Here is a 26,470-nt window from a genome sequence, read left to right on the forward strand (position 1 = left end):
AACCTGTGCGCCTGCGCTGCGCGTGCACCCGCGCCGGAAGGCTGTGCGCCTGCGCTGCGCGTGCACCCGCCCCGAAAACCTGTGCGCCTGCGCTGCTCGGGCACCCGCGCCGAAAACCTGTGCGCCTGCGCTGCGCGTGCACCCGCGCCGGAAGGCTGTGCGCCTTCGCTGCGCGTGCACCCGCCCCGAAAACCTGTGCGCCTGCGCTGCGCGTGCACCCGCGCCGGAAGGCTGTGCGCCTGCGCGTGCACCCGCGCCGGAAGGCCGCGCGCCGCTGGGGACGCGCGCGCTGCCTTAGTGCCGGGCACCCCTGGCGGGTCGGTTCCATTACCTCCTCCGCTCTCACCCACCGGGTGCAAGACTCAGAAAGGGCATAGCGAACGCCTCTGGGGCCTGATGTGAAAGAGTGAGTCATTGGTAGGACTGTTGAGAGCGAAATACATGGAAAGCGGCACCGTCGGCCGTCATCTTTGCGGGGGCTCTAGTTCCGACTCTAGTCTCAAAGGAAGGGGCTGAAGACCTAGTTGCTATGCAACGCTCACGCTGTCCTTTTTTTTTTTTTTCCTAACACAGGTTTTCAGTGAAGTGCTTTCTGGAGCAGGGAGATGGGGGTGATTTGGCAACGCCTTAAGGTTGCCGTCAACTCGGAAGGCTTTGCAGCTGTTTCGTTTTTCCACGCCCCACCCCCAACCACCGGAAGCCAAACTCCAGCCCAAGAGGAGGTTGCCAGGCAACACTTGATAGTTGTCTTCTGGGAGCGGGGCCAGACACTGGCCTAGAACATAAGTACATTCCAGGTGAATACAAAATGTAAATGCAACAAGTGAAGCCATAAAAAATATCTGAAGGAATAAAGAAACACACTATATAATCCTGAAGACTTGGGGAAAGTTTCGTACCGTTACAGCAAAGCCAGAAAACGTAAAATACTGATTTGTTCGCAAAAGACTCCCTAAAACAAGTTGGGGGGGGGAAAATACGACCAACTGGGAAAGTCAGTGTCACTTACGTGTTGACAGAAATGTACTACATAAATACATCTTACCAATAAATAAAAACTTGGGAAAATAGAAATATTTTATTTTTTTCATGGGAAGGATCATAAGCAGGCTTTTCTCACACAAAGTAAAATAGCAAATAAAAAAAAAACTGTTCATGTAAAAAGGGCTAATGGAAAGTGCAATGATAGAGCATTTTACTTTGTCGCGTTAATTCACCCTGGAAAGAGTAATGTCCATGGTGCTGGTGTAACCAGGAGGTTCAGACATGGCCCAGTGCAGGTGTCAATCAGGTCAACTTGTTCCCATGCAGATTGTAAGTGTTTGTTAAAATGGTGCCTATCCTTTGCACGTCGCGGGATCGCTGTTTTGTCACATTTATGTCCTCCATTCCTTCTTTTATATTTTCTTTCCTGAAGCCTTTTAAGTTCCCAACATCATATTTTACCTCTACATGCTTAACTGCCATCTCTAAGAGCTGTATTTTTTTAACATGACCACTTCGCCATTATCAGACCCTAACAATATTATGTCTTAGTTTCATCTAATTTCCTCAATTATATCAAAATATATTTTTTTATTTTTTTTTAAATATATTTTATTGATTTTTTACAGAGAGGAAGGGAGAGAGATAGAGAGCCAGAAACATCGATGAGAGAGAAACATCGATCAGCCGCCTCCCGCACATCTCCCACTGGGGATATGCCCACAACCCAGGCACATGCCCCTGACCGGAATCGAACCCGGGACCTCCCAGTCCGCAGGCCAACGCTCTATCCACTGAGCCAAACCGGTCTTGGCAAAATATATTTTTTTAAATTGCTGTATTTGCATCAAGATCCAAACAAAGACTAAATGCATAGACATTACATCTCAATTTTCATCTAAATTGGGCTCCTTTTTATGCCAGTGTGATTCAATTTTTAATAAAATTACAAGATTTTAAAAAGGAAAATGGAGAAAGGAAAAATGATCCACAGGTAAAAAAGATTAAAATGGTACCTAAAATCAAAATCTGCCCTCTTAACTATAAGAAAACTTTTACTTAGATAAGGTAAATGTAGGACTGGTTGAATGAATGATTTTTAAACTGGTGTTCTTCAAGAATCCTACCCTCCCTCCCAAAAAGACAGCAAACCAGAAATTAACTTTTAAAAAAGAGAGAGGTTGGAGTAGAATTGTCTGCTGGAGGTAGGAGGCTACACTGGAGTTACCACGAGCCTGAAGGCAGCTGTGAATTGGAAAACTTAAGGTTGGTTCTCCCACCTTAGCTGGTTCGGCTCAGTGGATAGAGTGTCGGCTTGCAGACTGAATGGTCCGGGGTTCAATTTCGGTCAAGGGCACATGCCCGGGTTTCGGCTCAATCCCCAGTCGGGGGCGTGCAGGAGGCAGCCGATCAAGGATTCTCATCATTGATGTTCCTATCTTCCTCTCCCTTCCTTTCTGAAATCAATAAAAATATATTTTTTAAAAAAAGATTGATTCTCGCCGAAACCGGTTTGGCTCAGTGGATAGAGCGTCGGCCTGCGGACTGAAAGGTCCCAGGTTCGATTCCGGTCAAGGGCATGTACCTGGGTTGCGGGCATATCCCCAGTAGGAGATGTGCAGGAGGCAGCTGATCGATGTTTCTCTCTCATCGATGTTTCTAACTCTCTATCCCAATCCCTTCCTCTCTGTAAAAAATCAATAAAATATATTTAAAAAAAAAAAAAAAAAAGATGGGTTCTCCCACTAAGCAAGGGCCTTCTTCCAGGGCAGCTGAATTCGATCCAGATTGGTAACACTCCTGACAATCTGCAGAAATAGAAGCAAGGGCTCAGGACTCAGATCAGCATTAGCACAGTGATCGTATTTGTGAAAACGTGTTATTTTGTTAAACTGTCAACTTTTTACTTTGGAGAAAGGATTTGGGGAGGAGTATTTGCACATTCTGCACGACAACACGATCCTATACATTCATCACAAACATATGTTTGTGATTCTGTGACGGGATCTCATCTTCCTTTTTTCTCCTAACAAAAACAACCATCTCATTTGGTGGTTACTAGGCAACACTTGCTGGACCAAACCATCCTGGAGGGGGAGGAAGGAGATGGTGTTTTTCTCCGTTTTGCTCTAAGGAAGGGTGCTATAGAGATTCCTCGCGAGGCTATATTTGCGCTGTTTACAGCTTTAGGATGGAGATTAGGCTGATGGGCGGTTGCTAGGCAGCACCTTGGCACCAAGGCCACCTTTGAGCAGAGCACAGCTGTTTATCAATTTACCCACTTGGTGGTTGCCAGGCAACGCTTTGGCCTGGTCACTGCGTTCAAGCTAGGCTCTTCGGTATCTTCTGTAAATAAATGAAGTGAAACTGTTACCTGAGGGGTGAAAGTCCTCTTTTCCAGGACCCCAAGCTGGGTTCTTTTTCCCTTTGTGTTATGCAGCCAGTCAGAGACCGAAAGCATTAACAGTGCAAACTTTGTTCAATTAAAAAGCAAGAGCTTAGCTCTCAAATCAGCTTCTCCCAGGATCCAGGAAGGAAATATTTGGGGGCGGGGGGGGAGGGGGGTGGTATTAATGGTTTTTCCAGATTCTGCCTTTTTTCTGTCTTTTTGTGGTTCCTTCCATCGTTGTCATGGTGACTGCCATTATCATGGCACCTGCAGGCGTGTCGCTTAGAATGGACTTTATCAGATTTCTGGTCTCTGCAGGTCACTTTGGCAGCCACCTTCTCTTAGATGTATTTTTTTTTTCCCTCCTCAATTACAGTTTACATTCAACATTGTTTTGTATTTTTAGTTTCAGGTTTACAGCACCGCGGTTAAACAATCTTACACTATACAGTGTTTCCCCCCATTGAGCTCATTTTAAATAGTTCGTTCTTGCGAAGGAACTATTAACTGCAGGCCTTCCTGTTCTCAAAGATAAGCATAGAGTTAGGGTGGGGTAGGGGCTCGGCTAAGTTAAATAGATCTTTTGTGGGATAGCTGATTTTCCTCTTTCTTATTTTCACTCATTCTTGAGGGGTGCTGAGGGACGAAGGTCAGCCATCCATAACTTCTTTTGGCTGAACGTGAATCCTTTCCCTTGATAATCTTCATATATATCATTTCAGAGAGGGAGAGGGTGAGATAGAATCATCCATGATGAGAGAATCATTGACCAGCCGTCTCCTGCACGGTTCCTACTGGGGGCTAAGCCCGCAACGAGGACATGTGCCCTGACTGGGAATCGAACCATGACCTCCTGGTTCATAGGTCAACACTCTAAGCCACACCGGTGGGCTGGAACATTGTTTGGGGTATATAGGAGATTGTGCAGCCGTGGGGCATACCCAGTCTGGTGGCGGTCAATGGTGTGCAAGGGGTCCAGGGGAAGGCCTTCCTTGGGCAATTTAAGGAAAGGCTAGCCTAGGGCCCCTGAACTGTATGGTTTACACATCAAAGACGGGTCTTAGTCCAATCGGACAGATGTGGGTGGGCAGGGTGGAGCCTATGGGACAGAGGTCAGATTGAGATTGGGGTTTCCTGGAGCTCCTGGCTGAGAAGGGGATGTTGATGACATACCCAGCAATGCTTTATTTTTCCTTCTGCAGCTATTTGGGGGATGTTAACCAAACTACTGCTCTCCCAAGGCAGGAGAGCAAAACTGGCTGGTGGAAAACAGGACAGGAGACGGAGGAGCCCTAAGAACTCCACGTATGTCTCAGCAGCATAGCAACCGATGGGATTCTCTCTTGCAGGTACAGCACAGGAAGGGCTGAAGTCTTAGGGCCGGAGCCCGCTTGTGAGGCAGGAGTGGCTAACATCCTGGTGGGTCTTCCTGCGGATCAGCGGCTTGAGGTCTGATACAGGCTCACGCACAGGAGTAGCGTGGGTTCTGGGCAGCCTCAGGTTCTGGGCCCATCGCCTGTTTGACCCTGGTGCGATGGACCCAAGGCATTATTCCCTGCAACTTAAGGGCAGACTTGGTAGTTAGAATTACTAGTAAATACGGCCCTTTCCATGTGTGCTCCAACTGACCTTGGGCCGTTCTCCCTCCAGATAATTATTTATTTATAAGGTTTCTTTTCCTTTTTAATATGTTTTTATTGATGTCAGAGAGGAAGGGAGAGGGAGAGAGAAATAGAAACATCAATGATGAATGAGAATCATTGACTGGCTGCCTCCTGCACGCCCCCTACCGGGGACTGAGCCAGCAACCCGGGCATGTGCCCTTGAACAGAATCAAACCCGGGACCCTTCAGTCCACAGGCGGACGCTCTATCCACTGAGCCAAACCGGGTAGGGCCCTCCAGATTTTTTGCTAAACCCAAGGGAAAGAGGCTGAGAAAATTATGAGGTCTAGCCCTGGCCGGTGTGCTCAGTGGTTAGAGAGCCGGGCTGTGCATCCAAGGGTCGCAGGTTTGATTCCCCGTCAAGGGCACATACCTGGGTTGCAGGTTCCATCCTGGTAGGGTGTGTGCAGGAGGCAACCAATCTACGTACATCAGATATTTCTCTCTCTCCCCCTCCCTCCCTCCCTTCCCCTCTCCCTAAAAATCAATGGAAAAAATATCCTCAGGTGAGAATTAACAACAAAATGTGAGGCCGGGTCCCAGCGAGCTGGGAAGGAGGTAGCAGAGAAGGAAGTTACGTGACCATGGATCAGAACGGGGGAGGCCAGGCGCAACTGGAAGAGGGTAAGACGTGTGAGGCGACACAGACAGTAAGAAAACACACATTACAACAGAAACAAGATATGCCTTAGATTTGGCATCTTACCCAGGAGCTGCCTGAAATTCCTGAGCTTACGGTTTCTCTCGCCTTTTCCGGGGCCCCACAGTGAGCTCCTTACTCCGGACGGAACCGAGACCTTAAGCCGGGCGCCCCCAACCTACTTGGTCCAGGGGGTCTTCTCGGTGCCCACTCCCTCCTTGACCCGTGCCCAAATTTTGTTTTTGGTATCACAGCCCTCTCCTCCCCCGCCTCCCCCGCCCGCCGCACTTAGCAGCCGAGAATCAACCCACTTTGGGGACCGGACAGACTCCGAAGCTTTACTTGTACAATCCGCCATCTTTGTTCGGGGCACCGTGACTTCCGGTCGGGGAGGAAGAGACCCTCACCTGGTTTCCGGGAGATGCTGGAATAGAGTTAGTTAGAGGAGAGGTTTGCGTTGGATTCTTCCAATCAGCATCTCATCTCGCCCTCTGGCGGTTTCGGGTGGCAGCCAGATTTAGTGGGCCTCCGGTCATTCTCCAAGACGGGCACTGACCGTTTTCACCAGGGGATTGGGGTGGGTTCCCAATGGGGGAGGAGGGGACGGAGGGCACGGTGCATCTGCTGTGCCTCGCGGCCTCCAGCGGAGTCCCCCTGTTCTGCAGAAGCAGCCGCGGCGGTGCTCCCGCCCGCCAGCAGGTGGGGCTCTGGACGTCTGGATCTCCGAAATTGAAGGGGGTTAGGAGCTTGGACTTGGGTCTTCAAGGGAGCAGGGGCTGGGGGAGTTGAGTTTAGAGGTCTGAGGGGTGCAACAGACTAAAAACTCAGTTTCCCTGACCAGGAGGTGCCAGGGGACCTAGAAAGGGGAGGGGATTGGGGGCCCCTGTCTAATGTCCTCAACCTTTCCACAGCTCCCGTTCTCTGTCATCGGCTCCCTCAATGGAGTCCACATGTTTGGGCAGAATCTCGAGGTGCAGCTGAGCTCTGCGAGGACCGAGGACACCACCGTGGTGTGGAAAAGCTTCCATGACAGGTCTCCAAGTGTCGCTTGCAGCAGGGACTGGGCCCTGTTGAAGACGACCTCAAGGCCTGCCAGCCCCGCAAGGCCAGCTGTTACCCTCTCTGATCTCTGAGTTTCTCTGTATGAGAAGCGGGTTGTGCTGGAGGAGGATGTAGCTAGCAGCCAGGATCTAGGGCAAACTACTGTCCTCGCTGCCCTGTTCCCTGGCCTGGACTCATTCTTCCTTCTCACCTTCCTTTCTCACAGCATCACCCTCATTGTTCTGTCATCTGAGGAGGGCACCTCGGAGCTGAGACTAGAGAGGCTGCTCCAGATGGTGTTTGGGGCCATGGTGAGACTCCCCAGGCCTCTTTTGCAAACCAAGGAATCTGAACTCTCAGCATCCTTCTCCCTCAGACCCAGCAGTCCAGCCCCCAACACCTTTCTCCTCCAAAACCTAGGAATCCTGGCTCCTAGTCCCCCCTCCCTCCGACTCATGAGTCCAGATCCCCAGCCCCTGCTTTCTTCTAAGACGTCCAGGGCCCCTGCTCTCTCGTATGGTTCTTCTAGGTTCTTCTTGTGGGACTTGAAGAACTGACCAACATCAGCAATGTAGAAAGACTGAAGAAGGAGTTGAGGGTGAGGCTACTGATATTTGGGGACTACAGTGCCCAGCAGCCCCTGGGGCAGCCTGCCCCGTGGATTCTTGGGGCAGCACAGTTTTCTGACCCTGGAGTAGGCCCACCCAGAAGGGCCACTTTTTTGAGGGGGAGGCAGCAGATCTAGGTGCCTCCCTTCTCCCTCTGCTAGGCCTGTTACCGCCTCATTGACAGCTTCCTGGGGGACTCGGAGCTCATTGGAGACCTGACCCAGTGTGTGGACTGTGTGGTTCCTCCAGAGGGAACCCTCTTTCAGGTATTGGGGAAGCCTTGGGAACTCTTAAACCTGACTTTATGGCCCCGTCTCAGTCCTCATCCTCTTACCCCTGGACCATTGCCTCCACCTCTTCCCATCCTCAGAACGTCCAGTCCAACCCCACTTGGCCCCAGAAGGATCTTTTTACACCCAGAGCTGACCCAGCCCCTCCCCTTAGTACAGCCCTCTCATGGCTTCCATCTCCCCACCCTCCCCCAGGACAAAGTCCCAGCCCTTGCCCAGTTGCCTCAGGGGTCCCAACAATTTCTCAGCTTCCCTGCCTTAGCATATGCTGTTCCTTCTGTCTGAGGAATCTCTATTTACCCTTTTAAAAATACTGCTCTTGTGGATTTACCAGGCATGGCCACCTCCAGGAGGAGCCTTAAGGTGGTTGATTGCACCTACTTGGCACACAGTAGGACTCAATAAACCGTAGCTGCTGCTGTGATTGTTAGCTTCAGTAGCTCATGCTGGCAGGGCAGTAGATGCCTTACCTGTTTAACTTCACGATGTGGCTGGGGGATTGTAACTGCATGTGGCGGTGAAGGAGTCCAGGCCCAGGGAGGGTGAGACACTTGAGCATGGCCACAAGGCAAACTTGGAATTGTATGCCCGTCTGTTCCCACTCCTCCCCATGTAGGAAGTCACTGTGCCCCTAGTCTGTTCCCACTCCTCCCCATGTAGGAAGTCACTGTGCCCCTAGTCTGTTCCCACTCCTCCCCATGTAGGAAGTCACTGTGCCCCTATTTGTGTCTCCTTGCCCAGGAAGCCCTCTCTGGGTTCGCGGAGGCTGCGGGCACAGCCTTCGCCAGCCTCCTCGTGTCGGGCCGGGTGGTGACAGCGACAGAAAGCTGGTGGCGGCTGGGGATGCCAGAGGCCGTGCTACTCCCCTGGCTGGTGGGATCCCTGCCGCCGCAGGCCGCACGGGACTACCCGGTGTACCTGCCGCACGGGAGTCCCACGGTGAGTGGGTGGGCCCGGCAGGGGGAAGGTGGCGGCCTGGGACACCTGCGCCCGCAGGGGTGAGACTTAGAGGCGGCGTCGCGAGGAGGCAGGGCTTGCAGGGAGCTCTGGCCCGCTCACCCGGCGCCCCCGCTTCAGGTCCCGCACCGCCTTCTGACCCTGACGCTGCTGCCGGGCTTGGAGCTGTGTCTGCTCTGCGGGCCGCGCCCTCCCCTCAGCCAGCTGGATCCACAGGTGAATTGGGGCCACGTCCGGCTTTCCCCCTATTACACCCTCCACCCGCGTTTCCCGGCCCCCCTCCCACCACTCTTGCCGCCCCAGTGCTCCTACTCGGTGCCGCCCCTTGGCAGCCCCGCCCCGCAGGCCCCGCCCCTTCCCGGCTTTGCTCCCACCACCCGTTCACCGCCCCCCCCACCCCCCACCCCCCCCCACCCCCGCTTGGCTCCTCGCCCCATCCTCGACCCCTTGCCTTCCGCCCCTGTGGCCCCTACCCCCGTCCTCCGTGGCCCCGCCGCGGGCCCCTGACACTTCCCTGACCTCCCCGTGGCCCCCGCAGCTTCTGGACCGCTGGTGGCAGCCGTCGCTGGACTCGCTGCGGGCCTGCCTGCCGCTGGGACCCCGAGCTCTGCCCGCTGGCTTCCCCCTGCACACCGACATCCTCGGGTAGGGCTCGAGGGAGGGGAGGGTGGGTTGGGGTCCGCATTCCTTCCTCCCTGGTCATGACACGCCCTTCCCCACAGGCTGCTGCTCCTCCATTTGGAACTGAAGCGCTGCCTCTTCACCGTGGAGCCTTCAGGGGATAAAGGTGACTGAGGGGGGCCGGGGCGGCGGCTGGGAGGGCCCTGGGCCCTGGACCCTGAAAGGCACGTCACCTGTTCTCCTCCTTTCAGATCCTTCCCCTGAGCAGCGTCGGTGCCTCCTCCGTTCCTTCTACACCCTCGTCACCGCCATGCACTTCCCACCAGGTCAGCGGTGGGCCCAGCGCCCCCTTTGCACAGACTGGGACACTGAGTCCCAGGTCACGCAGGAGGGAGTCGGGGGGCTGGGGGAACTGGGCATGGTTAAGGCCTGGGCATCCACGGGTGGCAGGAGGGACAGGGAGGCCCCAGCCTGGAGGTGACACTCTCCTGGGCGATGTTAATAGTTAATCCGTTGCCAGATGCTTTATATGCAGCGACTCCCGTCATCCTCAGAGGTGAGGGTTACCTGCTGCTGTATAATCACTCCCATACTACAGATGAGGAAACTGAGGCCCGGCTGCTTAGTAGTCACACTCCGCTCTACTGCTTTAAGTACAGGCTTTCCCCATAGTCGGGGGAGGGGGTACCACAGAGCCCAGGCTAGTTAGGAAAAGTCCAGAACCCAAGAGCCCTAGAGAGACAAAGGAAGGGGCCTAGGGTGACGCTGCCCACCAGTGAAGAGCCTGATCAATGTAGCAAAATGGTCAACAGCAGCGCCTGGGAGAGGCCGAGGACTGCTCCCTCCTAGCTGTTGACTCCACCTCCCCACCAGCTCCCCACAGTGGGGTGGGGTCCCTGGGGGTCCCCCCCTGGCACCTGGAGCTGAGTGCCTGACACTTGGTAAATATCACCTGCGTGTTTGCCATGTGTTTCTGAGTGAATTGCTGGGGTGCACATAGTATCCCCAGGAAAGAGGGGGACCGAGGCTGGGTGGGGAGAAGGGCAGCTGAGAGCCTGCAGCCTACAGGTCACTGACAACCGGGTGGAGCTGTGAGGCCCTCGCCTGTCGGGAGTCAGACTCAGGCCCAGGAAGGGGTATGGCTCCCGCAGGGTGGCAGCCCAGTGGTCCACACCCCACTGCTCACTCAGCCCGTCCTGTCCTCTCCCCAGAGCCCGGACAGCAGGAGGAGAAGGTGGAGGACACAGCCCAGCGGGCTCAGGTGCCGAGAGCCTGCTACCTGGTCTCAGGGACCGAGGAGCCAGGCACAGGATGGCGTCTGGTGGCCCTACAGTTGGGGCCCCGGCGGCTGCTGCTGCTGCTGTCGGCTCAGAGCCCCTGCCATGGGCTCCGGAGCCTGGCCACTCGCACCCTGCAGGCCCTCACCCCACTCTTCTGACCACGGGGCGTGAGCCACAGACAGGAACCGGGCTGTTAGCGTCTCTGTTTATTGGGTCACAATAATACACAGCCCCTGGACGGGGAGGGGCAGGAGGGGCCACAACAGGGTGGGTGGGAGGGGAGGAGGCGCCTGCTTCCCTGGCCCCTCTCCCCTCTGTGCTTGGGGGGGAAGGGAGGGAGGGGGCTCCCCCAACCCCCCAGAATGTAAACAGCAGCAGATGAACAAAAATAAAAATACAAAAGGCCGGAGGAAAGTCCCAGGCACCCCCCTACCCTGGGGTCTTCCCTGTCACCAGCGGAGGTCCCCTCACTGCTCCGCCCACCAACGCTCCCTCAGTGCTAGGGGCTTCCTGGCGCCGGCCACGCTTCCGGGGGCAGGGTCCGGGCTCAGAACTGCTGGGCCAGCAGCTCGCACAGGTGACGGGAGACAGGCTCCTTGCTGGTGCGCAGGGTCAGCCGGTACATCTGGGGGGAGCGAGGGGGGACTCAGGGAGGAGGCAGAGGGATAGGGCAGGCAGGTGAGAGGATGGGCAGCCCAGGGGTGGGGGGTGGGGGGGGGATACAGGGGAGAGACAAGAGAGAAAAAGGAGAAAGGGGTCAGGAAGGTGATAGAAGGGACAGGAAGTGGGAATAAAAATGATGGGAACAGGCAAAGAATGAAAAATAAAAAGAGGCCAGGAAAGGTGGAAAGGATATAGAGACACAAACCAGGGAGGGGGGGAGGGGGCGTGGAAGATGAGCCAGAGGATGGGGGGGGGGGGGGGGTCTGCTGCAGGTGGGCCTCCCAACCACCGCTCACCTGAGCCTGGGCGTTGGGCTCCAGCCGGAGCAGACAGCCCACCTGCAGGGCTTTCGTCTGGATGATCCCGGCCCCCACGAAGTTCTCGGGGTTGGGGTCCACGTTGTCCAGGAGAGCGGAGCCAAACCCCAGGAGCTGGGGAGGGAGGGCGGCAGCCGTCAGCGGCGCCAGATCTGTCAGCTCCCAGAGGGGCGCACAGCTCCCCAAACCAGCGGGAGTGGGCGCTGGCCGCATGTTACAGACGGGGAAACTGAGGCTCGGAGTGACCAGCCTCTGGTCCCCAAACCCCGGAGTTGGGGAGAGGCGGGCTGGGACGGCGGCCTGGGGCTCCCGCTGAGTCTCCCCGTCCCTCACCTTGGCCTTCGTGACTTCGGCGTCCATGGGGTGGGTGGCTTTGAAGATTTTCTGCGCCTCCTGCTGGGGGCTGGGCCGGAAAGGTTCCAGTCAGGGCCTGGCCGCCCGCCCGCCCGCCCTGCGCTGGGGCCGCCCGGCTACTCACAGGCTCAGCTGCTTCCAGCGCTGGAAGAAGTCCTGGGCCGCCATCTCCGTTGGCTGGAAGAACTTGTTGATGGTCACGGGGAGCTTCAGGGTGAGGGACTGCGGGGCGCCCCCATACCTGGCGTGGGAGAGAGGGCGCCATCAGACCCCGCCCCTCGCCCCCGCCCACCCGGCACCCCGCCCGGACTCACCGGAAGCGCACGGACAGGAGGGGGGGCGCCAGGAAGTCCCTCAGACACTCGATGTTGAGCACCTGCTGCACCTGCGCCCCGCCGTCCACCTGCGCGGCCACGCGCTTGGTCTGCACGGCCAGCTGTGCCCGCGGTCAAGGAAGCCAGAGACTGCGGGTGGCCCTGGGCCCTGCCCCCGGCCTCCCCGGCCACATCGCCTTTCACATGGGGCTCGGCGGCCTCTCTCACCCCCCGACCCAGCACCCGGGTTGGAATCCCAGCTCCGCAGTGACCGTGCGCCCTCACTTGGCCTCCCTCGGCCTCAGCTGCGATTGGACGTTGCGTCCTCGGTGCTCGGTGACCTGATCCAGCACAAACACTCAGTGTGGCCGGCGCCCTGGACGTGCAGGCAGTGCTCTCACCACCTCCCTTCATGCAGCGACCCAGGGCTGGGCTGGGCCTTCTGCCTCTCACCCCCGCCCATCCCCATGCCCATGCCCAGCAGAGCTGAGTGTTCAACAGGCCCCTGGGAATGGTGATGGGCGAAGCAAAGAACTAAACATAAAAGGACCCTCAGAGTTTGGGGGTCTAACCCCCGGTTTCACAGGCTGGGGATGGACCGCAGAGGGGAGGAGGGACCACACAGAGGGAGGGGGGGGGCCACACAGAGGCAGCGGGGGGCCCACACAGAGGCAGCGGGGGGCCCAGACGGGCCCGGGTCTCACAGGAGGGGCTCAGGTCTCACCGGGACCCGGGCTGGCCCTCGAGCTCAGGAGGCGCTAGGATCCTGGGTGCGAGCGGACAGCGGACAAAGTCAGGACAAGGTCTGGAAGGGGCCAGACAGGGACCAAGGGGCCTGGGGCAGCAGGGGCTGCAGGGGCACCGCCTCCGCACACCTATCTCATCACTTCACGGCCCCTCCTGTCGGGGAAAGGACGCCCCTCCGACAGGTGGCACCGAACCTCAGAACTAACAAGCGCTCAGGCTCTCAGGCCAGAGGCTGAAGACGGTGTCGACCCGGGTCCGTCTGGTCCCAGGAAGGCAGACCCGGAGCCAGGGGGCGGGGCCAGGCCGAGAGGATATGAGTCTGGAGGTCCCCCGGGTGGACCACAGTGGGCGTGAAGCTCTGGAACTGCACTGAGGTCTTGTTGCCGTAGAAGAGATACATGCGGCCTGCAGCGACGGGGAGAGGCGGGCCTCCGTCAGCCCCGACTCCACACCCGGGCAAGGTGTCCCGAATCCCCATCCTCACAGCCCCCTCCACCCCCCACATACCCAAGTTCTGCCGGAACTCTGACTTGACTCCAATCTGCAGCAGCTGGTTCTCAAACAGGACCCCATTGTTCTTACACACGAACCTGGGGGAGCGGGGGGGCCCAGGGTGAGAGGGTGCCTGTCTGGGCTCTGCTTCGTGATCCCCGCCTTCCTCACTTCCCTCCCGATCGCTCCCAGACTCACTTATTGAGCAGTTCATCAGCCTCCGGGATGGGCGACCCGAAGTCCTCCGGCCCCGGGCTGCAGGGAAAGGAGTGAGATGGGAGGGGCTGGGGGGAGGGAGGTGCTGATAGAGGTGAAGGCCTGGAACTGCCTCATGGAAGGAGACAACAGGCCCTGAGAGGGCAGAACCCCGCAGTCCATACACCCAATTCCCCAGAGAACCACAGAGAACCCCACCATCGGTCTGGTGATTGCCTCTCATGGGAATAGGACTCCAGCATGTGCTGCTCCCCACCCCCCCACATCCAGAGGGCCCTATTTTCACTCCCTTCCAAGACCTTGACTCTACAGTTAGTTCAACAGGAAGCCTTGCTGAGAGCTCCCCGTCCCCTAACCCTCCCTAGGGACACAGTCTGCCCACCAACCCCCTGAGGCCACCCCTTACTCAGCAGCTGGCGCTGGGTCAGCCAGCAAAGCCATGGGGCTCTCAGGAGCAGGCGGCTCCAGCTCGCTGGGCCATCCAATCCCAGAGCAGACAGAGAAGACAGGCGTGGCAGGCAGCCAATCCCAGACAGGCAGCAAAAGGGCCAAAGAGAAAGAAGGAGGAGGGAAGGAGAGAAGGAAGAGCAGGCTGAGACACGGTGACGGGAAAGGACAACAAAGGGAGGCCAGGGGCAGCCGGGAGCCCAGCGTGGCCAGAGGGAGGGAGGAGGCCGGAGAGGCGGCAGCCAGGTGGACAGAGGCACAGGGACAGGGAGGGAGGAACGAGTTGGGGGGAGTAGACAGAAGACGGGGAGCCCAGAGCCCGAGGCGGACGGTACCTGAGGAAGGCCTCCTCGGGGGTGGGCCCCAGGCCGGGCTGGGCGACTGGGCCATCGGAAGAGACGTCCACCAGGAGGTTGCCTGCACCCGCGGGAGCCTGGGGTGCCGCTGGGGGAGGGGCTGCCCGCAGCCCCAGGAGGTCGGCGGAGGGTGAGGGTGTCGACTGCAGGAAGTACAGTCGTAGGTGAGAAGAGACGATTCCCCGGGGGGGGCCCTCCCCGTGGCCCCGTCCTGGGGGACTCACCACCGTGCTGGGGGTGGGCTCCACACCCCCGTTGATGTCATTGCTGCTTGCGTCCCTCCGGCCATCGTCCAGGGCGCTGGCGGCTCCCGGCCCCTTCTTGCGCTTGAGCTTGGCCAGGATGGAGGACTCGCGCTCGGGGAAGGGCGGCATCTCCTCCAGCACCGTGGCCTGGGGGTGGGGGGCGGGAGCAGGTCAGGAGAGGGAGGGCGGGGCACAGAGGTGGAGGGGGCAGGTGGGGACCGGGCCCTGACCAGGACGTCCGTGCTGGCCACCGAGCTGAGGGTGAGGTACTCGACCGCGCGCTGCTGCAGCTCCACGTCCGCGTTGCGCAGCTGGGAGCCGGCCCGCAGCACGCCCTGGATGGTGGCCTTGGTCTCCGGGAAGAGGTTGATGAACTTGATGTAGGTGGACAGCAGCAGGGCCCGCGTCGCCACGCTGCACAGGTGGAACTTGGAGTGCAGCAGTGAGAACTGCACTGGGGGGCTGCGTGGGGGGCAGGGGTCAGCGTGCGGCTCCACCGTCTCTCCCACAAACCCCCAGTGAGGTGCCGCCTCCCTGGCAGGGACCCGCCCCAGGCGGCCCCGGGGCAGTGGCTGCGGCCACGCTACCCTAGAAGCTCCTGAGAGCTGGGTTGTCCCTCACCCGCCAGGTTCGGGGCGAGGGGCCAAGATTTCCATCATCACTGGCCCTGAGACTCCTGGGGTCCCCCCACCCCGGACCCTTCAGAAGTGCGTATGCTCATCCCCTCACCTGGAGCGGGGGTCCCCGGCAATCAGGTTTCCAAACTCCCCAAGGATGTAGCCGCCGACCTTCACCATGTTCTCGTGACAGGCTGGGGCCTGGAGCGCCTGGGGGCCAGGACAGGCATGAGTGCTGACGCCCTGGCTCCCGTCACTCAGCTGTGCGGGCGGGGCTGACCTCGGGGCTCTCCGACGTGTGTGGGATTACAGATGGAAACCGAGGCCAGAGGGGTGAGGTGACTGGCTCCAGCTCCCACAGGCAGTGACACAGGGCAGAGGGAGTGGGCAACTGCTGCGGCCTGGGGATCGGCCACTGCACGCGGGCTGACCGCACGCTGGCCAGTGAAGGCCGGGCCCCCGTGTCCCTTGGAGAAGCAGGGAGACCAGGGAGCAGCTCTGTCCTGTCTCTGCCTCGATGCCCCCGAAGGGGGTGCTGACCTCAAACACAGTCTTGGCCGCGTAGCCCTGGACGTCATCACGGTTGGTGACGATCTGCAGCACACGGTACCACACCTCCTCGCTCACATAGTCGCCTGCGATGCGGATGAGGTTGAGGATGGTGTCCACGTACCAGCTGTAGTCCACGGCGTACTTCTCAGCCAGGATGGCCACCTTCAGGACCTGCCAGCCGGAGGGAGGACAGGCACGCGTGTGTGCACAAGCGTAGGGTGTGGACTCAACTGGATCTGGGCTCACAGCTATCCCCATCTGGAGACCCAGGGGTCCAGGCCCCCAGCCCCTCCTCCCTCGGACCCAGGAGTCCAGGCCCCCGGCCCCTCCTCCCTCGGACCCAGGAGTCCAGGCCCCCGGCCCCTCCTCCCTCGGACCCAGGGGTCCAGGCCCCCAGCCCCTCCTCCCTCGGACCCAGGGGTCCAGGCCCCCAGCCCCTCCTCCCTCGGACCCAGGAGTCCAGGCCCCTAGCTCTCCTCCCTCGGACCCAGGAGTCCAGGCCCCCGGCCCCTCCTCCCTCAGACCCAGGAGTCCAGGCCCCAGCCCCTCCTCCCTCAGACCCAGGAGTCCAGGCCCCCGGCCCCTCCTCCCTCAGACCCAGGGGTCCAGGCCCCCGGCCCCTCCTCCCTCAGACCCAGGGGTCCAGGCCCCCAGCCCTCCTAGGACTCACGATCTCTTCGCGGATGGCGTAGTCAGCAGTCTCCAGGTACCGCAACATCTCCGACACGATCTGCTTGGCGTTGCTCCGGTCGCACATGGCGTAGAGGAGGTCGGCCGCCCGCTGCCGCACGCTGACGTCCCGCTCCGTCTGAGGGAAGAGAGCAGGGGGTGTGTTCTGGGCTCCGTGTGGCATAGGGCTGGCCACCCAAGGGCCTCCGGGCCCCGGGCCTCTCTGAGGAGGCGGAGGAGACAAGGGCCGGGGGCGCCCCGAGATCACACCTTGAGGGCGTTGATGACGGTGTCAATGTGGGTCTTGACCGCCTCGTGGGAGAACTCGGAGCTGGCCAGCGTGCACATGCTCTCCAGGGCCAGGTAGCGCAGGTTGGTCTCGCGGTGCTGCAGGAACTGGCCCAGCTGGTTGCAAGCCCGCACCAAGAGGTTGGGCTCACTGCCAGCAAGAGAGAGAGAGAGAGAGAGAGAGAGAGAGAGAGAGAGAGAGAGAGACACGGGACATGAGGAGGCGGCCTCCATCCGAATCATCCTCCTCAGGACCCAGGTCATGGCCGACCCGGTGACCTGGACATCGAGGCCACAGCCCAAATAAAGAGCCAGGAATTCTGCCTCCCGGGAGGGAGCCGCACCAACCTAGCAGGGTGCCATCCTCCTCCTCCTACCTCGAGGTCACAATTCCCGGACCCGCTCCCCTAGGACCCGGGCTCCAGGCCCGCCCCCGCCCCCGCCCCGGTGGGCACCTGTCGTAGTGGATGATGAGGCTGATGGTCTCGAAGAGGATGGCGTTCTTGGCGTTCGAGTGCTGGACCTTCTTGGACTTGGGCGGCTCCTGGGCCTTGTTGAGCACAGTCTCCAGACACTCGACCAGCCTGCCCTTCACGGCCGCGTCCTCTGAGGAAACGGAGGGCACGCCCCGGCTGAGCTCTGCCGGCCCAGCTGACCTGCCGGGGGCGGGGGCCAGGCCACGGCCCACCTTCCACAGGCAGGGGGCCGCCCTGCAGCGGCGGCCAGGGCCCCGGGTGACCAGAGAAGGGGGGAGAGATGCCGAGAGGACCCGACTCCACACCTGGGCGCTCGTCCTGCTGCGCTCTGACACGGCTGGGCAAGTGGCCCCACCTGTGAGTCTGTTCCCCCTTCTGCAGCACCGGTGCTGTTTAGGTTCCTCACAGACCAAGTTCCAGAAACCTTCCCCGGAGACACCCTGACACCCAGCGCTCCCACGGAGCGGACTGTCTGAGATAGACAGACGCTAACCACAAGCTCACACGATCCCCACAGCTGCCTTTCCCTGCGAGGTGAGGCAACGCCGTGGACAGAACAGCTGCCACATGTTCCAGCAGAAATGCTGCACCACATCCATCAGGCATCCAACAGCAGGCAGTGAGTGGGGCCCTGGCCGGTATGCTCAGTGGGTAGAGAATTAGCCCTCGGACTGAAGGGTCTTGGGTTCAATTTCCGGTCAAGGGCACGTACCTGAGTTGCAGGTTCCATCCCTGGCCCTGGTCAGGGTGTATGCGGGAGGCAACCAGTTAATGTGTTTCTCTCACATAGATGTTTCTCCCTCTCTCTTTCTAAAGATCATGAAAAATATCCTCCAAAGAAGATTAAAAACAAGCAGGTACTGGGGTGGGGTGGGGGCGCAGGGGACTGGGGAGACTATTCCAGACTATTCCAGACTAAGAAAGTATTTGTGGTCCTAGATTGTACTGCATTTTGTTAAGCCATAAAAATAATTCTATGGACAACTGGGGCAGTTTGGTGCCTGGATTGCAAATGACACTGTGAGGCTGTTTTGAATCTTCTGAGGTATGATGAGGGCACTGAGGTTTGATACTGCGTTCCTGGGAGACGTGTGTGGAAATATTTCAGGGTGGGGGAGTGTCCTGATGTCACTTATCTTCGAGTAACGCAGCGGCTGTCTGAGCGCGCGGCACCATGCAGCAGCACAGGCATCCGGGCGCTACCTCGCCGCTCCGGGAAGTTATCTCTGTGTTTGAAACTTTTAATAACAAACAGCTGGCGAAAGCCAAGGCCCTGGAATAGAGGCGGCAAATCTTCCAGATCAAGGGAGATGTATGAGAACTGAAAATCAAATTCGGGACTGGTATCTCAATTAGATCCTAGTTTGAACTGACCGAGGAAGACTGTTTGGGGGAAATTAGGAAACAGTGGGATTACAGAACATTGGGGAATCGTTGTTAGTTTGAAGTATGAATGTAGAATTGCTCTTGGGAATGAAAATCGCCATAGTTTTGAGAAACACATGACAAAATATTTAAAGGCAAAACATCATGATGTCTGTAATTACCTTTAAAAAACATATATATATATATATATATATGTATATATACATACACACACACATATACATATATTTTTTACTGATTTCAGAGAGGAAGGGAGAGGGAGAGAGAGAAAGAAACATCAATGATGAGAGAGAATCACTGATCAGCTACACGCCCCACATTGGGGACCAAGCCCACACCCGGGCATGTGCCCTGATCAGGAATTGAAGTGACCTCCAGGTTCATAGGTTGACACTCAACCACTGAGCCACGCCGGCTGGGCTGTAATTACCTTTTAAATATGTCAGAAACACATAACAAAATAAGAGCGTGCCGCCCTAACCGGTTTGGCTCAGTGGATAGAGCGTCGGCCTGCGGACTGAAGGGTCCCAGGTTCGATTCCGGTCAAGGGCATGTACCTTGGTTGCGGGCACGTCCCCAGTGGGGGGTGTGCAGGAGGCAGCTGATCGATGTTTCTCTCTCATCGATGTTTCTAACTCTCTATTCCTCTCCCTTCTTCTCTGTAAAAAAATCAAGAATATATATTTAAAAAAATAAGAGCATGCCTACAAGAAACATATGAAGTCTAGGTGATGGGTATTTTCTACTTGTTTGCATGCTGGAATTTTTGATGTTGATGTTAATCTGCGCCTGGATATGTTTTCCATTGATTTTTATAGAGAGTGAAAGGGAGGGGGAGAGAGGAGAAACACCAAATGTAAGAGGGACACATCGATCGGCTGCCTCCTGCCCATGTCCCAACTGGGGCCTAAGATCGACCTGCAACCCAGGTATGTGCCCTTGACCAGGAATGGAACCCACAACCCTTCGGTGCACAGGACGCTCACCACTCACTGAGCCACAATGGCCAGGGCTGGACATTTTTTCATAATACTTGTTAAAATAATTGCTTGGGCCATGGCTGCCATTTCCACAATGTGAGAAAGGGTAGGTGAGGTGCCCACCCTGGGCACGTCCCAGAATTATAAGGTGGGATTTCTGAGATGGAAGTGGGCTTAGGTTCTAGCAAACCCTTCTTTACAGCATGAGGAAGAGTCAAGTGCAAGAGGCTTCCCCAGGGCCACAGAGAGAGCTCATCGCTGGCTTCCACAGGCGGGGGGGCCTGCGGAGTTGCCTATATCACAAACTCACTCAGAGTGTGTGCACACATACACTTGGAGATGCACACAGAGAGACATGCACATACACATATGTATACACATATGCACATGGCATGTATGCACAGACATGTACAGAATGCATATACACACCGATGTATGCACACACAGACAAGCATACGCAGGGACATGCACAGGCACACAGAGACATACGCAGACATGCCTGCAATGCCTGCAGAGACATGTATGCACACATACACACAGAGACACAGACACCCTTGCACAGACGTGCTGGCTGTAAAGATTCAGAGCTGCCATCAGCCCCAGGCTCCCAGCAGGTGCTCAGCACGCGGCTGAATGGGAGGGAACTGGTTCCTCAGGCACCGATTCTGTGCTGAGCACCTCAGACCGGGGCCCCTCAGTACCGCTCTGTGAGGCCAGACAGGCGAGGCCCCATGGAAGGGGAGGGGCTTAGAGCATGGATTCTGAAGTCAGGCTCTGCCTCAATCTCTGCCAGGCCTGGAAAGGCCACGTCTCATCTCCAAGCCTGTTTCCCTGCCTGCACATTGCAGGGGGGGTTCCCCTCACAGCTCTGGGGGGGTGGGGCAGGGGGGGAACAGACATTCCTATGCAGGACCTGGCTCGCAGGAGGCGCGTCATCCATGCCAGCTTTCATGACAATGGGGACAGGAAAACCCTAACAGAGCTACGGTCATTCAAACAGCACGGCCTGGGCAAGACCTTAGACAGGGACCTCCCCACCCAACAGGGCCTGGGTTTTCTCATCCGAAAAACAGGCCTGACAACAGCCCCTGCGTCACAGGCTGGAGAGCAAGTGTGGCTCAGGAGACTCTGGCCCACCACAGGGGATCAGCAACGCCAATGATCTGTCCGCATCTGCGCTACAAAGGGCGGGCCACTGGCTTCATGCGGCTCCCGCCTGGAGCCTTCCTGGCGGGGTCCTGGCCTCAGGGCTGCCGCCCCTGCAGCCAAGGGACAGGGCTAGCAGCACTGGCTGCCTCTGAGAAGTCCCGACACAGACCCACAGCACCACCCGCCTTTCCAGCCTGAGGGTCTTGGTCTGAGGGTCGCGGTACCTGGCGGCGGGTAGCACTGCAGCAGCCGCAGCAGCTTCACCGAGAGCCAGGGCGCGGGGACGAAGTAGTAGGTGTAGTCCTGGAGGTCGGTGGAGGCCGAGGAGACGATCTGGGGGCAGGAAGGGGGAGGTGAAGCAGGGGCACCAGGCGGGGCGGGGGGGGGGGGGGGCAAACGCTGCCTTCCCCGGGGGGTGACGGGGAGGATCTGGGACAGAGCCCGGCTGTAGGGGGACAGATCTGCCCATCTGATTCCCTTACTGTGCGCTCCTGATTCCAACTCTGCGCCCCCAAAACCCTGGCTACATCCACCAGCGCACACATCACACCCACTCGCTGGAGATGTTTCCCCACAGGCCTCCCCCGAGACTGGCAGCCGCTCAGGGGCAGGAATTGGGTCCCTGGGCCTCAGACAAGGTCAGACCCCAGAAAGGCTCAGGGTATACAAAGGGGGAGAATCAGGGAAAGAGCGTGTGACTTTGTTTCCTCGTGGCAAACTCCTACTCAACCCTGAAAACCTCTTCTCCAAGAAGCATTCCCACCATGCTCTGTGTCACCTCCATGAGAGCATTGTGCCCGACCCCCAATGTCTCCCCCACCAGGCTGGCCCACGGGACTATGTGGATAAGTGGGGAATGAATAAAAGAATGATGGAATGGCTCCACCGGTATATATAGCTCAGTGGTTGAGTGTCAACCATGAACTAGGAGGGCACAGTTCGATTCCTGGTCAGGGCACACGGCTGGGTTGCGGGGCCCATCCCCCAGTGGGGGGCGTGCAGGAGGCAGCCGATCAGTGATTCTCTCTCATCATTGATGCTTCTATCTCTATCCCTCTCCCTTGCTCTCTATAATCAATAAAAATTCATTTAAAAAAATTAATTGAATGAACGGGCTGGTGTGCTGATCTCTTGCCTGAGAAGCCAGGCCTCTTCTTCCCTCCCCAGAAAACGTTTATATTGACTCGAGTCCCACTTCAGGGATCACCACTCCCAGATGCCTTCCCGGGTTCCTGGGTAAAGTGCTTCCTTTGGGGCCTGCAACGCCCTGTGCTACCTCAACAGTACCAGCCTCCCCTTTTATGGTCATTTGTGACTGAGCAGGCCTGCCCGCCTCACGCCCCTCCTCCAAGAGGAAAGGGGGCTTCTTGAGGCCGAGGCCTGACGCATCCGTGTTCCCCACCAGCCCAGAGCCAGGCTCCCAGGAAGCCCCGGGGCCGGCTCCCAGGACAGGGCGTGGGGGAGGAGAGGAGAGAGGACGGAGCGAAGGGAGAGGCATGGGAAAGGAGTGGAGGGAAAGCAGAGAAAGCAGGAGGGAGAAAGACAGAGGGGCGGGCAGGAGGGAGGGAGGCAAGCAAGGATGGCAGCTCTCACTTCCTGGGTGCTCTCCACGTGCCAGACCCCGTTCTAACACTTGAGATCAGTGGTTCTCACCCTTCTGGCCCTTTAAATACAGTTCCTCATGCTGTGACCCAACCATGACATTATTTTCGTTGCTACTTCATAACTGTAATGTTGCTACTGTGATGAATCGTCATGTAAATATCTGATGTGCAGGATGGTCTTAGGCGACCCCTGTGAAAGGGTGGTTCGACCGCCAAAGGGGTCGCGACCCACAGGTTGAGAACGGCTGCTTTATATGGATAAGTTCATAGCAGCTATGTTGTGAGGTGGGCACTAGGATCATCCCCATTGAACAGAAGGGACAACTGAGGCCCAGAGAGGGGAAGCTGCTTGTAGCCGAGCCAGGAGGAACTCAGCTCAGAGCCTGAGTTCCTAACCACCAGCTGGGCTGCCTCCCAGGTAAAGCAAGGAGGGCCAGGGACCAGAGAGGCCCTGGGGACAGGGACGGGAGGGCCCCCACCCGCAGCCAGCAGCGAGGCCACACCCACCCTGCTCAGGCGAGACACAGCCAGGGAGATGCAGGTCTTGAAGTCATCCGGGTTCTTCTTGCAGAGACAGGTGATGAGGCTGACAGCAGCTGTGACCACGCCCTGCGGGGCAGATGAGTGGCAGGTCAGGGCCTGGTGGGAGGTCAGACTGGGGACAAGTGTGCAGGCTGCGGATCTGAGAGCAGAGATTCAGGAACGCACAGGGGTGGACTGTGGGGGGGAGGGGTGTGTGCTCAGGGGTGCATAGGTGTCACAGTGGGTGCTCTGGGGCTCAGGGACATGACCAGCACTCACTGAGGCTCGGAGCAGAGGGTGGGTGGGGACTAGGGGACCTGGGGGTGTGGGGTTGGGACCGAGGCCAGCGTCTCTGTGCTGGCTGGGCAGGCAGTGGGCACTGGGGAACCTCTGGGTGTCAGACACACAGGCCGGGGTTCTTCTGAGGGGCTGGGCGGGTGTTGGTGTTGGGGACACTGGACAGGACCCCTGGACAGCCAGAGGGTGTCAGGGACGGGGATGGGAGTGCCCCAGGACACCTGGGTAATAAGTATTGGGGGGACCGGACCAGGGTCTCTAGGTGCCTTGGTAAAGGCAGGGACACGGGTGGGGGCCCGGGCATCCAGGGCGGGGTGGGACCCCCTGCCTCCAGGTGGACATCAAGGGCAGGGATGGGGGGGACAGAGGCACCAGGTCTCACCATGTGCTGGTCATTGAGCAGGTGCACGACGCGGGCCGTCCACTCGCCCATGGGCACCAGGTCGGGCGAGGCCTTGTAGAGCCGCAGCAGACACAGGGCCGCACTCTGCTTCACGCTGTCCATGCTGTCCCTGTGGGGACACGACGTGGGGTGGGTGGGTCAGCGCGACCCCAGGACTCCAGCCCCGCACACCTCCCCGCCTCTCGCTCCTCCCAGGCGGACCCGGGACCCAACCTGGCGCTGCTCTCATGGCCCACGTCTCAGGGGCCTTGTGGGGCCACTGGCACAATGTCAAGCCTGGCTCTGCACTTATTAAGCGCCTACTGGGTACCATCACGCTGTAGGCACTGTGGACAGACTAGTGAGCAAATTGGTGCAAACGTCTGTCCTCACAGAGGCTCCGTCCTAGCCCAGCCGTTGGCACCCAAGCACACTGCGCGCCCAGCCGCTGTTTTGGGGGAAGGTGCCGGGTGAGCAGAAAACTGAGTAACTGAATGAGGAAAGACAAAATCTCCGCCCAGAACGCCCACCCCCGTGTTCCAGGGGGCAGCACGGGAATGTTCACGGCGGCCTGCCATCAGATACAACCCGAAGCAGCGGGAGGTGTGTCGCAGGCCCCGGCAGGACTAGCAGCCGCCTCTCACCTGCATCATCACGGCTCACAGCCCTTACTCGGGCCACACTCTGCACCAAGGCTTCTACTTATCAGCGTGTTTAACCCTCGCCACAGCCCTCCAAGGGGGTGAATTCTGTCATCATCTCCGGTTACAAGCCGGGAAACGTCCAAGTACCAAACCAAGGAGTGAGAGCTACTTAGCAGCTTGGTGGAGTGAAACCCAGACTGTGATAACATTAAGGGGAAGTTTGAAACGACATAATCTGGGGGACTGAGCCCAGGTATTAAAGGACAAAACCACCTGATTTAGAGGACGGGGAGGGAGGAGGGGAAGAGGTGAGCTGGGATTCAACTTCGGCTGTTCCATCGTTGTTGTTTTTTAAATATATTTTATGGATTTTTTTCAGAGAGAAAGGGAGAGGGATAGAGAGTTAGAAACATCAATGAGAGAGAAACATCGATCAGCTGCCTCCTGCACACCCCGCACTGGGGATGTGGCCGCAACTAAGGTACATGCCCTTGACCAGAATCGAACCTGGGACTCTTGAGTCCGCAGACTGACGCTCTACCCACTGAGCCAAACCAGTTAGGGCTGTTTCATCGTTTTAATAAATGTATTTTTAAATATGTTTTTAGTGATTTTTAGAGACAGAGGATGGGAGAGAGAGAGAGAAACACCAATCGGTTGCCTCCCATATGCATCCCAACTGGGGATCGAACCCGCAACCTAGACATGTGCCCTGACCAGGAATTGAACCGGCAACCTTTCAGTGCATGGGCCCACGCTCAACCAACTGAGCCACACTGTGCAGGGTAACTATTTCTTCTTTTTTATTTTTATTTTTTGATCTTTTTTGTAAATATATTTTTATTGATTCCAGAGAGGAAGGGAGAGGGAGAGAGAGATAGAAACATCAATGATGAGAGAGAATCATCAATCAGCTGCCTCCTGCACGCCCCCTACTGGGGATTGAGCCTGCAACCCAGGCATGTGCCCTTGACCGAAACTGAACCTGGGACCTTTCAGTCCGCAGGCCGATGCTCTATCCACTGAGCCAAACTGGCCAGGGCTATTTCTTCTTTTTTAGAAAGGCGTGGTACCATGTGACTCAGCAATTCCGCACCTAGGCATCTACACCAGTCACACAAATGTGAACGTTGTCCATGATCGGCAGGAGGTGGGGCCTTTTTTATAAATAAATAAACAAGATGTGGTCCATCCAACAAGGGAGTACTATTACTCAGCCATAAGAAGGTGGGAAGCACTGATCCATGCTACAGCACGGGTGAACCTGGAGGACATGACGCTGAGTGAAAGGAGTCAGACACAAAGGCCACAGGATTCCATTTGTAGCAAATGCCCAGAACAGGCGAATCTAGAGACAGAAAGCAGGTCAGTGGTTGCCTGGGGCTGGAGAGGGAGGCGTGTGGAGTGGACTGCTGGTGGCTGTCGGCTTCTTCCTGGGATGATGGAAATGTTCTGGAATTAAGTTAGTGGTGGTGGTTACACAACGTTGTGAAGATACTAGACTGTTGAATTGTGCTCTTTAAAATAGTTAAAGCCCTAATCGGTTTGGCTCAGTGGATAGAACGTCGGCCTGCGGATTGAAGGGTCCCAGGTTCGATTCCGGTCAAGGGCATGTACCTTGGTTGCGGGCACATCCCCAGTGCGGGGTGTGCAGGAGGCAGCTGATCGAAGTTTCTCTCTCATCGATGTTTCTAACTCTCTATCCCGTTCCCTTCCTCTCTGTAAAAACATCAATAAAATATATTTTTAAAAAAATAGATTTTCAAGAAAAAGAATCAATCAATGAATACATACATGAGAACAACAAATCAACGTTTCTCTCTCCCCCACCACCCTTCTTCTCTCTAAAAATCAATCAATAAATTAAAAAGTTCATTTAAAAAGAGGTAAATTTCATGTTATGTGACTTTTACTTCAATTAAAAATAATCTACCTAAAGAAAAGTTCCCACGTGCCCCGGTCATTGTCAAGGCTGAGTCTTCAGTATGGACAGTCCAGCCCGCACTCAGACCACCCAGCCTGGCCCACACTCTGGCAGGACCGGGCCCCTCGGCAGTCACTTCCTCGTGTGCGCGTACATGTCTGTCACACCGGCCCCTTCTCCAACCTCGCCGGGTGCCAAGTTCTTGCGCTCAGGGTGGCCAGGACCGTCTTGCAGCTCTCACCACCACTACCCACGCCCTCCCCCGTGGAAGTCTCCTCTGTGTCTGAGCCGGGGCCCACCGTGCACCCCACTCCCCTCCGCTCAGATCCCAACACGCTGGGCCGCCCGGGCTCTG

At 57.4% G+C, this 26,470-nt stretch overlaps 2 protein-coding genes and 1 long non-coding RNA gene across 5 annotated transcripts in view; 2 read left to right on the forward strand and 1 right to left on the reverse strand.

The window, feature by feature from the left end:
- Positions 1–2: 2 nt before the first annotated feature.
- Positions 3–968, forward strand: LOC132216242 (uncharacterized). Its single transcript, XR_009448727.1, has 2 exons — positions 3–417; positions 574–968. It is a non-coding gene; the product is annotated as an uncharacterized LOC132216242 (long non-coding RNA).
- A 5,128-nt stretch (positions 969–6,096) lies between these two features.
- Positions 6,097–10,656, forward strand: FUZ (fuzzy planar cell polarity protein). 2 transcript variants are annotated; one of them, XM_059665364.1, is made up of 11 exons: positions 6,097–6,376; positions 6,589–6,710; positions 6,945–7,029; positions 7,248–7,316; positions 7,488–7,592; positions 8,358–8,555; positions 8,694–8,789; positions 9,112–9,218; positions 9,296–9,360; positions 9,446–9,520; positions 10,406–10,656. In XM_059665364.1, exons 1-11 carry the CDS (start codon positions 6,266–6,268, stop codon positions 10,630–10,632), a joined length of 1,260 nt encoding a protein of 419 aa, XP_059521347.1. In that variant the 5' UTR covers positions 6,097–6,265; the 3' UTR covers positions 10,633–10,656. The 2 variants fall into 2 exon arrangements, with proteins under 2 accessions (XP_059521347.1, XP_059521348.1); XM_059665365.1 differs by having other exon boundaries at positions 6,097–6,254.
- Positions 10,657–10,665: 9 nt separating this feature from the next.
- AP2A1 (adaptor related protein complex 2 subunit alpha 1) overlaps positions 10,666–26,470 on the reverse strand; it is a 31,635-nt gene continuing 15,830 nt past the window's right edge. Inside the window, exons 5-24 of one of the 2 annotated variants that reach the window (XM_059665297.1) lie at positions 23,548–23,677; positions 22,854–22,955; positions 20,967–21,075; positions 17,207–17,357; positions 16,734–16,902; positions 16,465–16,602; positions 15,783–15,965; positions 15,355–15,452; positions 14,856–15,087; positions 14,605–14,772; positions 14,360–14,523; positions 13,984–14,049; positions 13,560–13,616; positions 13,377–13,459; positions 13,184–13,274; positions 12,123–12,245; positions 11,933–12,049; positions 11,788–11,857; positions 11,434–11,568; positions 10,666–11,099 (exon numbers count right to left, since the gene is read on the reverse strand). In XM_059665297.1, the coding sequence (XP_059521280.1) occupies positions 11,022–11,099; positions 11,434–11,568; positions 11,788–11,857; positions 11,933–12,049; positions 12,123–12,245; positions 13,184–13,274; positions 13,377–13,459; positions 13,560–13,616; positions 13,984–14,049; positions 14,360–14,523; positions 14,605–14,772; positions 14,856–15,087; positions 15,355–15,452; positions 15,783–15,965; positions 16,465–16,602; positions 16,734–16,902; positions 17,207–17,357; positions 20,967–21,075; positions 22,854–22,955; positions 23,548–23,677 (2,464 nt within the window). In that variant the 3' untranslated portion in view covers positions 10,666–11,021. The remainder of the gene's footprint in view (positions 11,100–11,433; positions 11,569–11,787; positions 11,858–11,932; positions 12,050–12,122; positions 12,246–13,183; positions 13,275–13,376; positions 13,460–13,559; positions 13,617–13,983; positions 14,050–14,359; positions 14,524–14,604; positions 14,773–14,855; positions 15,088–15,354; positions 15,453–15,782; positions 15,966–16,464; positions 16,603–16,733; positions 16,903–17,206; positions 17,358–20,966; positions 21,076–22,853; positions 22,956–23,547; positions 23,678–26,470) is intronic. The other variant, XM_059665298.1, reaches the window with a different exon arrangement.

Source organism: Myotis daubentonii, chromosome 15 (assembly GCF_963259705.1).
Source record: "Myotis daubentonii chromosome 15, mMyoDau2.1, whole genome shotgun sequence".
Lineage (NCBI taxonomy): Eukaryota > Metazoa > Chordata > Mammalia > Chiroptera > Vespertilionidae > Myotis > Myotis daubentonii.

What these genes read in the sequence shown, in the direction of transcription:
- FUZ (XM_059665364.1), top strand. Translation starts at nt 6,266, where the DNA reads ATGGGGGAGGAGGGGACGGAGGGCACGGTGCATCTGCTGTGCCTCGCG. An exon ending in TGCCGCACGGGAGTCCCACG is followed by an intron (nt 8,556 to 8,693) that starts GTGAGTGGGTGG and finishes CCCCCGCTTCAG; the next exon opens with GTCCCGCACCGCCTTCTGAC. An exon ending in CGCCATGCACTTCCCACCAG is followed by an intron (nt 9,521 to 10,405) that starts GTCAGCGGTGGG and finishes TCCTCTCCCCAG; the next exon opens with AGCCCGGACAGCAGGAGGAG.